The sequence below is a fragment of the Natator depressus genome, chromosome 11 (assembly GCF_965152275.1).
Source record: "Natator depressus isolate rNatDep1 chromosome 11, rNatDep2.hap1, whole genome shotgun sequence".
NCBI lineage: Eukaryota > Metazoa > Chordata > Testudines > Cheloniidae > Natator > Natator depressus.
The window spans coordinates 62,077,499-62,091,889 of record NC_134244.1 but is presented as its reverse complement, the minus strand read 5'-3'; the positions used below and the strand labels follow the sequence as shown (position 1 = coordinate 62,091,889).

Below are 14,391 nucleotides of genomic sequence, written 5' to 3'. Positions count from 1 at the left end.
GCAGGATCCATTATAGCAGCATTGATGGGCAGAGCTATCTTTGCTGATGGGGTTGCTTGCAAGATGTCAGTAAGTTTGTGTTGAGTCTCTGACAACTCTGCTAAAGAGATGTCCAGGGATTCTGCAACTCTTTTGAATAAGTCCTGGAAGGACTTGAAGTCATCTCCTGTGGTGGGAGGCAGTCGCATAATTATTTCGTCCGGGGACGAGGATGAAATATGGGTGGGTGGCAGTGTATCGCCTTCAGGAGCCTCTTCCTGCTCCTCTCCCTCTTCCTCCTGCGCCTCTGATGGTGGTGGGTTCATGGGTGAAGGGGACTGGATGGCCCATGATGCTGGTAGGTTGGGGGGGTTTAAGATTCTGGGTTCTGCAGATTGCCCACGGGTCCCAGTATGGCCGATTGGGTGGCATAACAACGGGTGGTGGTATCCATGGTTTTGCTTCCCAGCTTTTCCCTTGCATAGGTAGTGCTGGTGAGAGGGTCCCGGTTTCGGAGAAGGACGACGAGGGGTGTAAAGGCTCGAGTCATCCTCTTCGTCCTCATCACTGAATAGCGAGGGTGCAGATCCAATAGGAGTGCCTATTCGGCTCGGTCCTTGCCTGACTGGGGTGCCATCGGTGCCGAACAGAGGGGTTCCCAGGGTGGAGGAGATTGCCAGGTCCTCCTGTCTGGTGAAGGGTTGCAGAACCGGGAAGCTCGGTGCCATGGATGACAGCATAGTATGCTCTGACAGTGCTGAGGTCTTGTTAAGCTGTGTATATGCAGCAGGTGGTGCCACTACACTAGCCGGTGCTGAGGCTTTCTTCAGCACTCTCAGTGCTGAGCTAGGAAGCTTAGCTTTAGCTCATGCACCTGAGTGAGAGCTTGGCCGCGTCGGTGTCTTGGCTCCTCAGAACATCTCAGTATCGGATATTCCCAGTGCCTCTCGGTCCGAGGTTCTCGGTGCCATCGGTACCGGGGCACATTTTTTGCCAGGAGACCACTTCTTTTTATGGGGATCTCTCTGTGGCAATAACTATGACCAAAGTTTGGTCACCTTCTTAGGTGCAGGATCCTTAGACACGGTTTGGGTGAACCCCTTGTCTGATGCTGTTGCTGGAGACTGTTGGCCAGGGGGAGTCCTGGACTCTGGGTCGGAGGCTGGCCTGTGGGATTTCTCCATCATTAATCATTGTAGTTGGAGATCCCTGGCTTTCAGTGTCCTGGCAGATAATTTCTTGCAGTGTGGACATTTCTGTGGTACATGGGTTTCCCTGAGACAGCGGATGCACTGAGTGTGACCATCCGATACAGGAACTGATAGCCTGCAGGTCAGGCAACGTTTAAAGCTGGGGGAACCAGGCATGCCTGTGGAGGTTCAGGTCTATAGAAAATGGTCGTAGTTCAGTCGCCATTGCAGAATCCCATCAGTAGTGGGGGGAAACTAACAAAATAAAGTGGGGAGTTTGGGGGGGGGTTAGTGGGTAAATAAGGACAGAAACAAAGGGGATAAATAAAAGTAGGAATATAAGCAATTTACGAAATAGACGGGGGCGCTACTGTTGCTCTGACTCAAGCCAAAGGCGGTAGAGAAGGAACTGAGGGATGGTTGGCTGCGCATGCTAAGTAGCCGCCCAGAGCAGCGTGAGACAGCTGCCGCACATGCACGGCCAACCCAGGCACTGCTACTACAAATGTCCAATTATAAGCGCTGGGCGCCAAGACACCTAAAGTGGAACACCCAAAGGGACACTCCTTGAAAAAGCAGCAAATGTTCCCTTCACATCTAAAGTATACATGCGCAAAATATTCTCCAAGAAAAGGAAGACTTCTTGAAATAAGTTTTTATATTTCATTGTGAGCATAAAATTGAACCCATTCTGCAAAAAGGTCACATTTTGCAAACGTATGATTCAAAAATGGCCCTATTCCAAGAAACAGCCATTGCCAAAGGGGAAATTATGGATCCATTTTATGAAAAAGTGAAATTTTCATGTTTTACATTTTAAATTAGTCATTTTGTTGAATTTCACGAAAAAGCAAATTTTGAGGGGCATAGATTAAGCAAAATAAAATCATCACTATTTCCAGGTGAAATTTTGTGAAAAGAAGTTATAACCATTTTTGCACAATTTTAGCCTAAATCTTTTATCAATCCTTTTAACATGTACATGTATAAATAAACAAGCAGAATAATAATAAGGAACACTATCTCTTTTTCTTTATTTTCTTGTCAACCTTCAACAACTATGTAGGACTCTTCTCTTAAATGCTGCATATGAAAATGAAGTCAGGTCCAACTTATGTGCCTTGTAAAGGTGTGAAGACTAGATGATGCTGTGGAAAGCATATAGATGGTTTTACAGATCTCATTAACAGGAGCTGCCCTATCACAGTGAACTGATTTTTAATTCCTTCAGAAAGGGGCTTGCCACTGTTCTTGTGCAATTCACAGAAGCTATTATGCTCTGGTCAAGTCTGAAACTTTAATTGCCTCTACATCTTGAATGGAAAAGATTACTAATTGTCTGATGTGCTTTGTTTCATTCAAACTGATTTAACAGTCCTTCTGTCATCCATCATCAGTCTCCTTGTGCACTAGAGTAGGATGAAAAAATGACAAGATTTCTCTCTTCTTGGACTCATGGAAAGCTGAATTTACTTTAAGTAGGAATTCCAAGGATGTTCAAACTACGGCATGTTCTTGTGGAATTTACATCGCTTATAAAGCACATTTCAATCTATAGATCCAATGACTGAGCTCCCTATTTTGATAAGCTTTTGGACTTTGCTACTATTAAAAAGGATATTTTTAATATAAAGAAAAGTAGGCAAGTCCATAGGTTCAAACAGTGGTACAGTGAAGGCTTATAAACTAGAATGAGTTTCTGTACACGGAATATCTTTACAGCCTTCAGGAACCTTCTGATAGGAATATGAGACAAAGTCATTTGACAGACCCTAGTACACTGCTAATGATTCTTCTGGTGCTCAGGCTCAGTTCTAAGGATATCCCCAGTGAAGAAAGACAAGATCTGACAGACTCCATCGCAAGGCTTATTGCTATTAATTGGACCTTTATGGTTTAGCCCCAAGAATATACTCATCTGAAGGAAATCTAATATTTCTGGAATTCCTTTCCTTGATGGGATTACGGTATTTCTCTCTGCTTTACTGTAAGAATTTTTCCATATCCTGGAATCAATTTTTTTCTTGATAATAAAATAGCATCTATTACTTGCTGTGATTGTGTCAACAACTCTTGGATCTTAGGTCTGCCACACTCTCATCCATCAATATCCAGCTTGAAGAGAGATTTGTCCATATGGTTTATTTGGCCTTGCGTTAATATTAACACTTCTTACCGCTACTCTCATTTGGTTGGTGACAGAGTTCTACGCACTTTAGAGAAGAAGCAACTTCTTGGCCAATGCTTTCCTCATATTATGCTTCACCCTCATTAAGATTTATTCATACAATACTCTGTGTTATTTTTACAAGTGCTCTAAATTATTTATTAAATTATGACTAAATTGAGATTAAATTCTACTATATTACCCAATGCTGATAGACACTTACTTTAACAAAGACTCTTTCCTCCCAACGGAGAATTTGCTTTCTCTGTTCTCACTTAATACAAAAATGAATTCACTGTAAATCATAACAAAAAAGCATCTTACCTCCTCCTCTGCCCACCCGCGTCAGCTTAAAACAAACTTCTGTAGCATGCAGCAGTGTGTGTATAGAGAGTTAGATGCGGAGATAGAATTGCTAATGCGGCAATACAGATAGCGTTATTTATATACCCATGATACTCCAGTTACCCGTTTATTTGGTTTTGGTTGCTAGTTAGTCTAAATTTTGTGGTTAACTAGTTTATTTTATCTTGGTTGCTACTTACTTTTTATTATACCAAATTAGGGTACAAAGCCTTAGCTGATATAAATCAATATTGCTCCAGTGCAGTCAGGAAGCCAATATATTACTAGTTTCTAGTGCACAGTCAAAAGAAAGGGAGCTTGCTACTGATATCATTGATATACACCAGCTGATGATCTAGTCCCAGAGCATTTACTTGTATTCTGGATACAAAGGCAAGTTGATACATGGAGCTAATCTAAAACTGGAATTTCTGGCCTGCAAAAAATATTGATATTTTGACATTAGCTTTTACCCCAATTCAGGACAAAAAATCAAACTATCAAGCCACCTGAGCAACTGCAGTGCCTCATGTGAGTTGTAGTCCACTGTCCTTCCTCCAACTATCTTCCTTTCTCCCCTGCCCAGACTCTCAGTCTTCCATAATGCACTGGGATCTCTTCCTGTGGCTGAAACACTGCAGTACTTAATCAACTCCCATAAGGCTCTAGATGTCTCCAGGCTTTCTTTCCTCTCTTCTGGTCTTTATTCCTGCCTGCCCCGACCCCACCTCCTGACGTCCTCATGTGCTTTTCAGCCATTCTTTCACATTTTAAAGGTGAAGGTGTAAAGGCTGAAAAGTATGTTAACAAATGTAATTCCATGTAATGCTTTAGTTGCGGGAAAAACACTTAACTCTAAATTCAGCTGTGGGCAGATAAAAAGCCTTCCTGTTCCCCTTTAAAAACAAAACAGCTCATGCAGAAGAGCTGAGTAGCAATAAGAAATAGATATGGGAATATAGTGACCTAGCAAATCTTAAAAAGCCACAGCTTGTTGCTCTGTAAACCCAATATTTGATATACTTGCATTTTTACCCCTCAAGAAACTTTCAATATTGCTGACAAAGTGACCAAAGTAAGACCTCAACTGGACATCAGGAAGAGAGCAATACTTCTTTAATACTGAAAAATACTAATTTCTGCTGATTCATTTTTGTTTTAAAATGTGCTGAAATACTCAAGGACAGCACAAGCTGCGTATGCATTTTTTATGCAGTGCTTACAAAATTTTGCATGTCACAGATTTAATAGGGTTTTTTTTTATACCACTATTCTTTTTCTTCAGATATCACCTTCTGTATCAGTACACACAGTGGCAAACACTGGCACTATAGGAGTCTTACTGTTTTAGAAGTATATACAGTGGCATGTTTATGTCAACATATTGACACATTTGGGGAGGTATGTTAGAGACAGTGCAAGCAGTGAACAGAATGAGACAAAAACTGCATCTCTAATGAAAGCTGCTCTACACCTCTAGTCTTACCTACCAATGAAACAAAACATCAACTGTAAATGGCCTCCTATATTGTCATTTTCACATATAACTCAAACAATATGATCCCTTGTACGCTAGGAAAGTGACCTGCTACTGCCATGTCCCCAATTCAGCAGGGGTTAAAAGGCTTGGTTGCTAATACAGATGAGACAAGACTGTTTACAACACGATCACAGAAAGCCTAAATAAATAAATAAAAATAATACGCATGTATACAGTACATTTTACCTAGATATTAAAAAAAAAAACACCTTCACAATGGTGGTGAGCATTATTATCCCCGTTTTACAGATAGGAAAACTAAGGCACAGAGAGACCTGGACATATGGAGGTTGGAGCTAAAATGGGTCTAATTTGCTGTCCCTTCTGGATACAAGAACAACTTGGGACCTACTTCTGGATGAAGAAATATATAAGTGTCTCAGTTTAATGCAAATATACAATCAGTCAATGGCAAAGTTAGGATACAACCAGATCTTTCAACATTTACTCTAGCCATTTACAACACACACTTTGCTTCTCTACAAAAGAAAAAGGACACTAAACTTTCTAAACTACTACATGCCACAAGGGGCCACAGCAATGGTTCCCTCAACCCACCCAGCAATATTGTTAACCTATCCAACTATACTCTTAGCCCAGCAGAAGCAGCTGTCCTATCTCAGGGCCTCTCCTTCTGCCCCTCCACCCCCACGAACATGATACAGTTCTGTGGTGACCTAGAATCCTATTTTCGATGTCTCCGACTCAAGGAATATTTCCAACACACCTCTGAACAACATACTAATCCACAGAGACCTTCCTACCAACACTACAAAAAGAAGGATTCTAGGTGGACTCCTCCTGATGGTCGATACAGCAGACTGGACTTCTACATAGAGTGCTTCCGCCGACGTGCACAGGCTGAAATTGTGGAAAAGCAGCATCACTTGCCCCACAACCTCAGCCGTGCAGAACACAATGCCATCCACAGCCTCAGAAACAACTCTGACATCATAATCAAAAAGGCTGACAAAGGAGGTGCTGTTGTCATCATGAATAGGTCAGAATATGAACAAGAGGCTGCTCGACAGCTCTCCAACACCACTTTCTACAAGCCATTACCCTCTGATCCCATTGAGAGTTACCAAAAGAAACTACAGCATTTGCTCAAGAAACTCCCTGAAAAAGCACAAGATCAAATCCGCACAGACACACCCCTGCAACCCCGACCTGGGATATTCTATCTACTACCCAAGATCCATAAAACTGGAAATCCTGGGCACCTCATCATCTCAGGCATTGGCACCCTGACAGCAGGATTGTCTGGCTATGTAGACTCCCTCCTCAGGCCCTACGCTACCAGCACTCCCAGCTACCTTCGAGACACCACTGACTTCCTGAGGAAACTACAATCCATCGGTGATCTTCCTGATAACACCATCCTGGCCACTATGGATGTAGAAGCCCTCTACACCAACATTCCACACAAAGATGGACTACAAGCCATCAAGAACACTATCCCCGATAATGTCACGGCTAACCTGGTGGCTGAACTTTGTGACTTTGTCCTTACCCATAACTATTTTACATTTGGGGACAATGTATACCTTCAAATCAGCGGCACTGCTATGGGTACCCGCATGGCCCCACAGTATACCAACATTTTTATGGCTGACTTAGAACAACGCTTCCTCAGCTCTCGTCCCACAACGCCCCTACTCTACTTGCGCTATATTGATGACATCTTCATCATCTGGACCCATGGAAAAGAAGCCCTTGAGGAATTCCACCATGATTTCAACAATTTCCATCCCACCATCAACCTCAGCCTGGTCCAGTCCACACAAGAGATCAACTTCCTGGACACTACAGTGCTAATAAACGATGGTCACATAAACACCACCCTATACCGGAAACCTACTGACCGCTATTCCTACCTACATGCCTCCAGCTTTCACCCAGACCACACCACACGATCCATTGTCTACAGCCAAGCTCTGCGATACAACCGCATTTGCTCCAACCCCTCAGACAGAGACAAACACCTACAAGATCTCTATCAAGCATTCTTACAACTACAATACCCACCTGCAGAAGTGAAGAAACAGATTGATAGAGCCAGAAGAGTTCCCAGAAGTCACCTACTACAGGACAGGCCTAACAAAAAAAATAACAGAACGCCACTAGCCGTCACCTTCAGCCCCCAACTAAAACCCCTCCAACACATTATCAGGGATCTACAACCTATCCTGAAGGATGACCCAACACTCTCACAAATCTTGGGAGACAGGCCAGTCCTTGCCTACAGACAGCCCCCCAACCTGAAGCGAATACTCACCAGCAACCACATACCACACAACAGAACCACTAACCCAGGAACCTATCCTTGCAACAAAGCCCGTTGCCAACTGTGCCCACATATCTATTCAGGGGACACCATCACAGGGCCTAATATCATCAGCCACACTATCAGAGGCTCATTCACCTGCACATCCACCAATGTGATATATGCCATCATGTGCCAGCAATGCCCCTCTGCCATGTACATTGGTCAAACTGGACAGTCTCTATGTAAAAGAATAAATGGACACAAATCAGATGTCAAGAATTATAACACTCATAAACCAGTCGGAGAACACTTCAATCTCTCTGGTCACGCGATTACAGACATGAAAGTTGCGATATTACAACAGAAAAACTTCCAATCCAGACTCCAGCGAGAGACTGCTGAATTGGAATTCATTTGCAAATTGGATACAATTAATTTAGGCTTGAATAGAGACTGGGAGTGGCTAAGTCATTATGCAAGGTAACCTATTTCCCCTTGTTTTTTCCAACCCCCCCCCCCCAACGTTCTTGTTAAACCCTGGATTTGTGCTGGAAATGGCCCACCTTGATTATCATACACATTGTAAGGAGAGTGATCACTTTACATTAGCTATTACCAGCAGAAGAGTGGGGTGGGGGGAGAGAAAACCTTTTGTAGTGATAATCACCCATTTTTTCATGGTTTGTGTGTATAAAAACGTCTTCTGTACTTTCCACAGTATGCATCTGATGAAGTGAGCTGTAGCTCACGAAAGCTTATGCTCAAATAAATTGGTTAGTCTCTAAGGTGTCACAAGTACTCCTTTTCTTTTTGCGAATACAGACTAACACGGCTGTTACTCTGAAATCTAGCACCCTATACACTGAACCACATGTCCTCCCTTAAATAGAGATGAGGTAGAACACTGTGTATCTCTCTGTTTGTAACAGTATTTAAAACAATCTTCCCCTAACTAAAATAGCAGCTAATGCGTTCAGCATGTGGAAGGCAAGTTGAAGACAACCACTGTTGGCAACAGGTCATTGTCCTGCTATACATGGCACCTGGGTGGAATTTTTAAATCATATTTAAAGTGCAGTGAGCAGTTTTAAAATTCCTATTCAGAATCCAAACTCAAAAAATCTCTCTACGATCTTTTGATACAATACAAAACTTTTCTGATACAAATTTGGGGCCCAATGACATAGCAAAGTACAATGAAGAAACAGAAACAGTAATAGTCATTCATACCATTTGATTGCATGTTCTCTATAGTGAGACAAATGAAAATTTCTCTAAAATTGGTAGCGCTTTAAAACTACTGTCAATAATTGATACTTCATTAAACTTTAACTAGACAGATCATTTACTATATTTATTATACATTCATAATTCTATTTAGTTACTATTCAATTAATGTGTACTAAAAATATTTAGGTCCTTTGAAAAGTCTACATATTTTTCAAATGTTTATATGGAAACAATTTGACATTTTTGTTATTAATGACACAAAAATTCGTAAATATTAGCTAATGTATGCATCAAACACATTGAGAAAGTATGAACATTATTGTGAGAATTGCCCTGACTTATAGGGGAATGCAGAGAAATAGCAGCATTTGGGCTAGAATTTCATTCCAGTTCCATCCCCTTTGGAACACCTGAGCCTTGCGAAACAGATAAAATCCAGCCACAGCTGGCCAACTGAGAATTCCCTCAGAAAAGGGGAATTCACAGTTGGAGTAAAGCCAACTTTCCCCCCAACCTCACTATAAATATTAAGGAAAGGAACAGGACTGAGTAGAAAACATAGTGGGGAGCTCTGCTTCACTTTCTCCCCCATAGCAATACTCTGCTGGTGTCTGATCCCTTACGGTACATCTACACTGTAGATGGGAATATGCCTCCCAGCCAGGCTAAAAAGACATACACTAGCTCTGCTCCTTCTAGCACACTAAAAATATCAGTGTAGAACATTTCAGCATAGGTGACAGCATGGTCTAGCCACCAACTGGGGACCCTGAGGGTCGGCAGCCTTGTACTCAGGCAGCTAGCCCAGGCCACAACATCCACACTGTTATTTGTTAATCGCACAAGCTACAGCAGAGCTAGCATGCATCTGTCTAACTAGGCTGGTCGGCACACTCCCAGGTGCAGTGTAGACATACCCTTAGGGACCTTAGAGCAGCCCTATTGCACAGATAGGGACAAAGCAGCTTGAAAATCACGGAGCCAATTACAACTTCCTCCTGATCATTTCTCTCCTGTACACAGTGTATCGGTGCAGGAAATAAATCTGGTTCTTTCCATATGTGTCATAATTTTTCGGCCATTTATGTACCAAGATGAAAAGCACCTTAATATAAATGAAGAATAGTCTTTAAACAACTGAATTCAGTGACTTACAAAAATCCTGGTAAACCACATAATTTAATATTAGTTAGTGCTACTTATATTTTAAGTCCTGTATCATCCCTTACTTTAAGTACATTTGTCTCAAATTGGCCCTTTATGAAGATATATGGAACACTATTAACCTGGTTAAGGCTCAGAATATACATTCCTTAATTGAAAACTGCAACTGTTTATCAGTTACTGCTATTTATATCTGGCCTATCCAGGATTCCAGACAGACCAGGAGGAAATGTCCCTGTTCACAATCTAAAGCCAAGCCTAAGGTTTAACTAGCGTTGTAGATGAATAGAGTAAAGTATAGTGATATGAATCAGGCACCTGTGTAATAATCAGGAACTGCAATTTTAAGGGTAATTCCTAAAGAAAATGTATCCTGACAACATGCATCTAGGACAGGAAGATCAAAGTGGCAACCAAAGATACAGGAAATTTCTTCCACTACTGTTATGCAGCACATGGCTTGCCAGTTTTCTTCCTGATTGCCACCTTCTGCCCAACAGATGACTGCTTTTGAGTGGTGGACTGAATCTTGTACTGTATATAAAGCACTTAAGAATGAAAAGGATAACAACTGTAATGTATATGTACTGAGATACTTTTCATAATTCATATCCAAGAGGTTTTGGGGTCCTCAGCAAATATGTTTTGGTTCCTGAGCATAGGTGCCAATTCTGTGGGTGTTACAGCCCTGGAGCACCCATGGAAAAAAAAACAGTGGGTGTTCAGCATCCACCGGCAGCCATGTGGATCAACACCTCCCTCTTTCCCACCCCCAGCACCTCCCGCCCACCAGCGGACACACTGCTCAGCTCCTTCTCCTCCTCCTCCTCCCTCCCAGTGCCTCCCACGGATCAGCTGTTCAGCAGCATGCAGCAGGTGCTGTGGGGGAGGGCAAGGAGCAGGGGCAGGAAGAGGCAGGGAAAGGGAGCGGGAAGAGGCAGGGCAGGGGCGAGAAGAGGCGGGGGAGGGGCAGAGAGGGGGTAAGAAAAGGCAGGGCGATGGTGGGGGCTTAGGGGAAGGGGTGGAGTGGTGGCAAGGCCTGGGGCAGAATGAGGGCTGGAAGGGGCAGGGCAAGGGTGGGGGCTTGGGGGAAGGGGTGGAGTGGCAAAAGGGCCTGGGGCAGAGCTGTGGCAGGAAGAGGCAGGGTGGGGACTTCGTGGAAGGGGTGGAGTGGGGGTGGGTTCTGGGCAGAGCGGGAGTCGAGCACCCCCCAGGAACACAGGAAGTCGGTGCCTATGTTCCTGAGAACCCAAACTAAATTTATATTTCTATTTTTCCTCTTTACATGCAAATATATTCCAGCGCTGATAAATAGGAACATATCCTTTCGTAAAGAAAGCTATATTTATAATACCTAGCTTCGGAAAGCTTTCCAACTTTCATAAATGTTTTAGTATATATTAATGCATTTTGGTGGTGTGGGAGTTTCCCAAAGCTCACAGAATTCCACCTGCCCTACCCTACTGCTCTCTCCTTCAGAAATCGCTGTATTTATTTCCAAAGAGACAGCCACAAAGAGCAGGAAACAAAGAAACCCACAATCATGCACTTACTTATTCAATGTGAGGTCAAGGATGAATTTGGAGCCAAAGGCCTCAATCTGGAAACTTGCCTGGGCCAGATGCACAGCCTGCAGACATGAAAAAAGAAGAATCTTTACTTTTCCTATATGTTTAAAACAAGTCAAATCAGTCACCAAGTTTTGTACTTTTTATTATAGTAAATTGTACAGTATGAAATAACTTATTTAGGATTCCCATAGAAATGTCTGCATATTTGTATGCCACTGTTTGCATCTGTATAGTGAAGGCATAACAAGTACCTACTACAGTATATTCACAGTATTCTAGTTGTAATCACCCCATAGAACTCACTTATTCTGAAAAAGTATGAATAATTATAATTAAGGTCATTGTGATGCAAGCATGTAAATACAAAATCATGGCAAAGCTCATATTATACAGTATACAGGACTCCTTCAAAATAATTCCCTTTAAGATCCAAGGCTTTGCATTTGTGGATGTATCCATGCTAGTGGTTACTAGATCAACAGTTCTCGACAATTCATTCAATAGCTCGTCCCATATCTGGAGCTTTAAATTTCAGCTTTAACTTTAAATTAGAGCTAGCTGCCAAAAACAGAATGGCCTCAATTCTCTCATCTGAATTATCAAGTCAATTCTCAATATTGTTCTAAGCGAGACTAACAATATCTGCAGCATATTCATACATGAGCTGGAAAACCGGGGTCACAACAGACTATCCAAAATTTTGTTTAAAAAAAAGATTATCACAGATACTTGTCACCACTGTTTCCTCTAATTTTTTACATCCATGTGCAGAATTAATTTTGTTATGTGCACCAACATGGAGGTGATGTGTGACAGGTGGGGCCAGGGCCGAGGGGTTCAGAGTATGGGAGGGAGCTCAGGGCTGGGGCAGAGGGTTGAGATGTGTGGGGATGAGGGCTCAGGCTGGGGGTGCGGGCTCTGAGGTGGGTCTGGGGATGAGGGGTTCGGAGTGTGGGAGGGGGCTCAGGGCTGGGGTACAGGGTGTGAGGGCTTTGGGGTGGGGCCAGGGATGAGGGGTTTGGAGCTGTGGGAGGGAGCTCAGAGCTAGGGCAGAGGGTTGGGTGCAGGGGAGGTGGGTTCTAGGGTGGGGCCAGGGATGAGGGATTTAGGGTGCAGGCTGCCCCGGGGCTGCAGTGGGGAGAGAGGACTCCCTCCAGCCCTTTCTTGCCGCAGCAGCTTGGGGCTGGGGGAGAGGCGGCTCTCCCCAGCCGTGGCAGCTCTGGCGGGGCTGGGCTGGCCCGGCCCAAGGGAGGGACTCCTCACCTGGCCGAGGCAGTTCCACACTGGGACTGGGCCACGGGAGGGGCTCCTCCCCTGGCTGAGGCAGGTCCACGCTGGGACTGGGCCGAGGGAGCAGATCCTCCCCCCGAGCCAAAGCAGGTGCACTCTGGGGCTGGGCCGAGGGAGCGGCTCCTCTCCCGCAGCCAAGGCAGGTGCACTCTGGGGCTGAGTCGAGGGATGGGCTCCTCTCCCCCAGCTGAGGCAGGTCCATTCTGGGGCTGAGTCGAGGGAGCGGCTCCTCTCCCTCAGCTGAGGCAGGTCTGCTCTGGGGTCGGCGGGGGTGGGGGCGCCTCTTCCTGACGTAGCCCTGAGCCCCTGCATGGGGCTTAGCTTGTCACAATTTCAGGGTAACTGCACCTGTATTCACCTTCCATGGTTTCTCGAGAGCACCCACTTAAAGGTTTCCATCTCCCACCTGTCACTTTTCTCAGGCAGAGACCCACATCTCACTCATTCCTGACCAGAGGCTTTAAGGCTGCATAGCTGCCTGGATTTACAGTGTGATATGCCCAGCAAGCCAGACAGGCCCATGCCTGCACTTTCCTTTCTCTCTGAAGGCTCCGACCAGCATATTGTCCGAAGTTTTAAGTGACCACACAACCTCTTCTAAGCCAGCACATTTTTTTATAGTAAAAGTATTACAGAGAAAACATTAAAAACAATAAAAGAACCGATACCCTCAATCCGAATGTCTTTGCACTTCAAGGACCCTCTGTTTCTGCCCCACTTCCCACAACACTGCTGCCTTTGTGTGCAGTTGAGCTGAGACAGCAATGCTTTGAGGAGCTTTTCAAGCACTGATATTTTAGGCTTTGTCTATACTACAAAATTAGGTCAACTTAATTGAGGTCAACCTACAACCACTGCAGTAATTCAATCGGCAGCTGGTGTCCACACTACCCTTCTTCTACCAGTGGAGCACGTTCCCACCATGAGCGCTTGCAGCAACTGAAATGGGGCATTGTGGGGCACTGACAGCCATGCAGAGCTCACAGCTGAAGCCCCCGATCTGCCATAGGGTGACAGCCCCAAGCACAGACCCACAGTACAGAGACAACCTGCAGTGAAATTGACTCAGCCACTCTCTGACAGCTCTGGGATCTCCATCGGGAGCCCTGGCTCTCAGTGCCTGGTAGCCAGCCTTGGAGCATGGAGCCCAGGCAGCAGCCCAGCTGGGAGTGGGGAGCTGGGAGGAAGCAGGGCTCCCAGTGGACAGAGGGAAGCCCAGGCAGCAGCCCACTAGGAGCGGGTGGCTGGGAGCCCAGGGGGCAGCTGGGCTCTAGCTGGAGCCCCCCACCAACCCCAGGGTGACAGCCTGAGCTGTGAGCCAAGGTTCACAGCCAAGGTGCAAGGTTCACAGCGGGAAACTGCTGGAGCAGTGAAATTGACAAGAATTTTAGCCAACAGCCAATGTAAGTACAGTAACTCCTCACTTAACGCTGTAGTTGTGTTTCCTGAAAAACTGTAATTTTAAGTGAAACGGTGTTAAACGAATCCAATTTTCCCATAAGATTTAATGTAAATGCGGCGGGTTAGGTTCCAAGGAAATTTTTGGGGGGCAGACAAAAGGCATTATATACTGTACTGTACTGTGGTGGGGAGGTGCCCTGGCTTACCCCACATAGGTACAGCCCACTGCAGGCAAGGACACTAGG

General features: G+C 44.6%; 1 protein-coding gene across 7 annotated transcripts in view; it reads right to left on the bottom strand.

Annotated features, from left to right (window-relative positions):
* ADAM23 (ADAM metallopeptidase domain 23) overlaps positions 1–14,391 on the bottom strand; it is a 173,524-nt gene that overhangs the window by 131,401 nt on the left and 27,732 nt on the right. For all 7 annotated transcript variants that reach the window (XR_012641489.1, XR_012641490.1, XM_074968004.1 and 4 more), the window contains exon 3: positions 11,438–11,514. Coding sequence is in view for 5 of the 7 variants with exons in the window: in XM_074968004.1 (XP_074824105.1) it covers positions 11,438–11,514 (77 nt within the window). In the remaining 2 variants the exon portion in view is untranslated. The remainder of the gene's footprint in view (positions 1–11,437; positions 11,515–14,391) is intronic.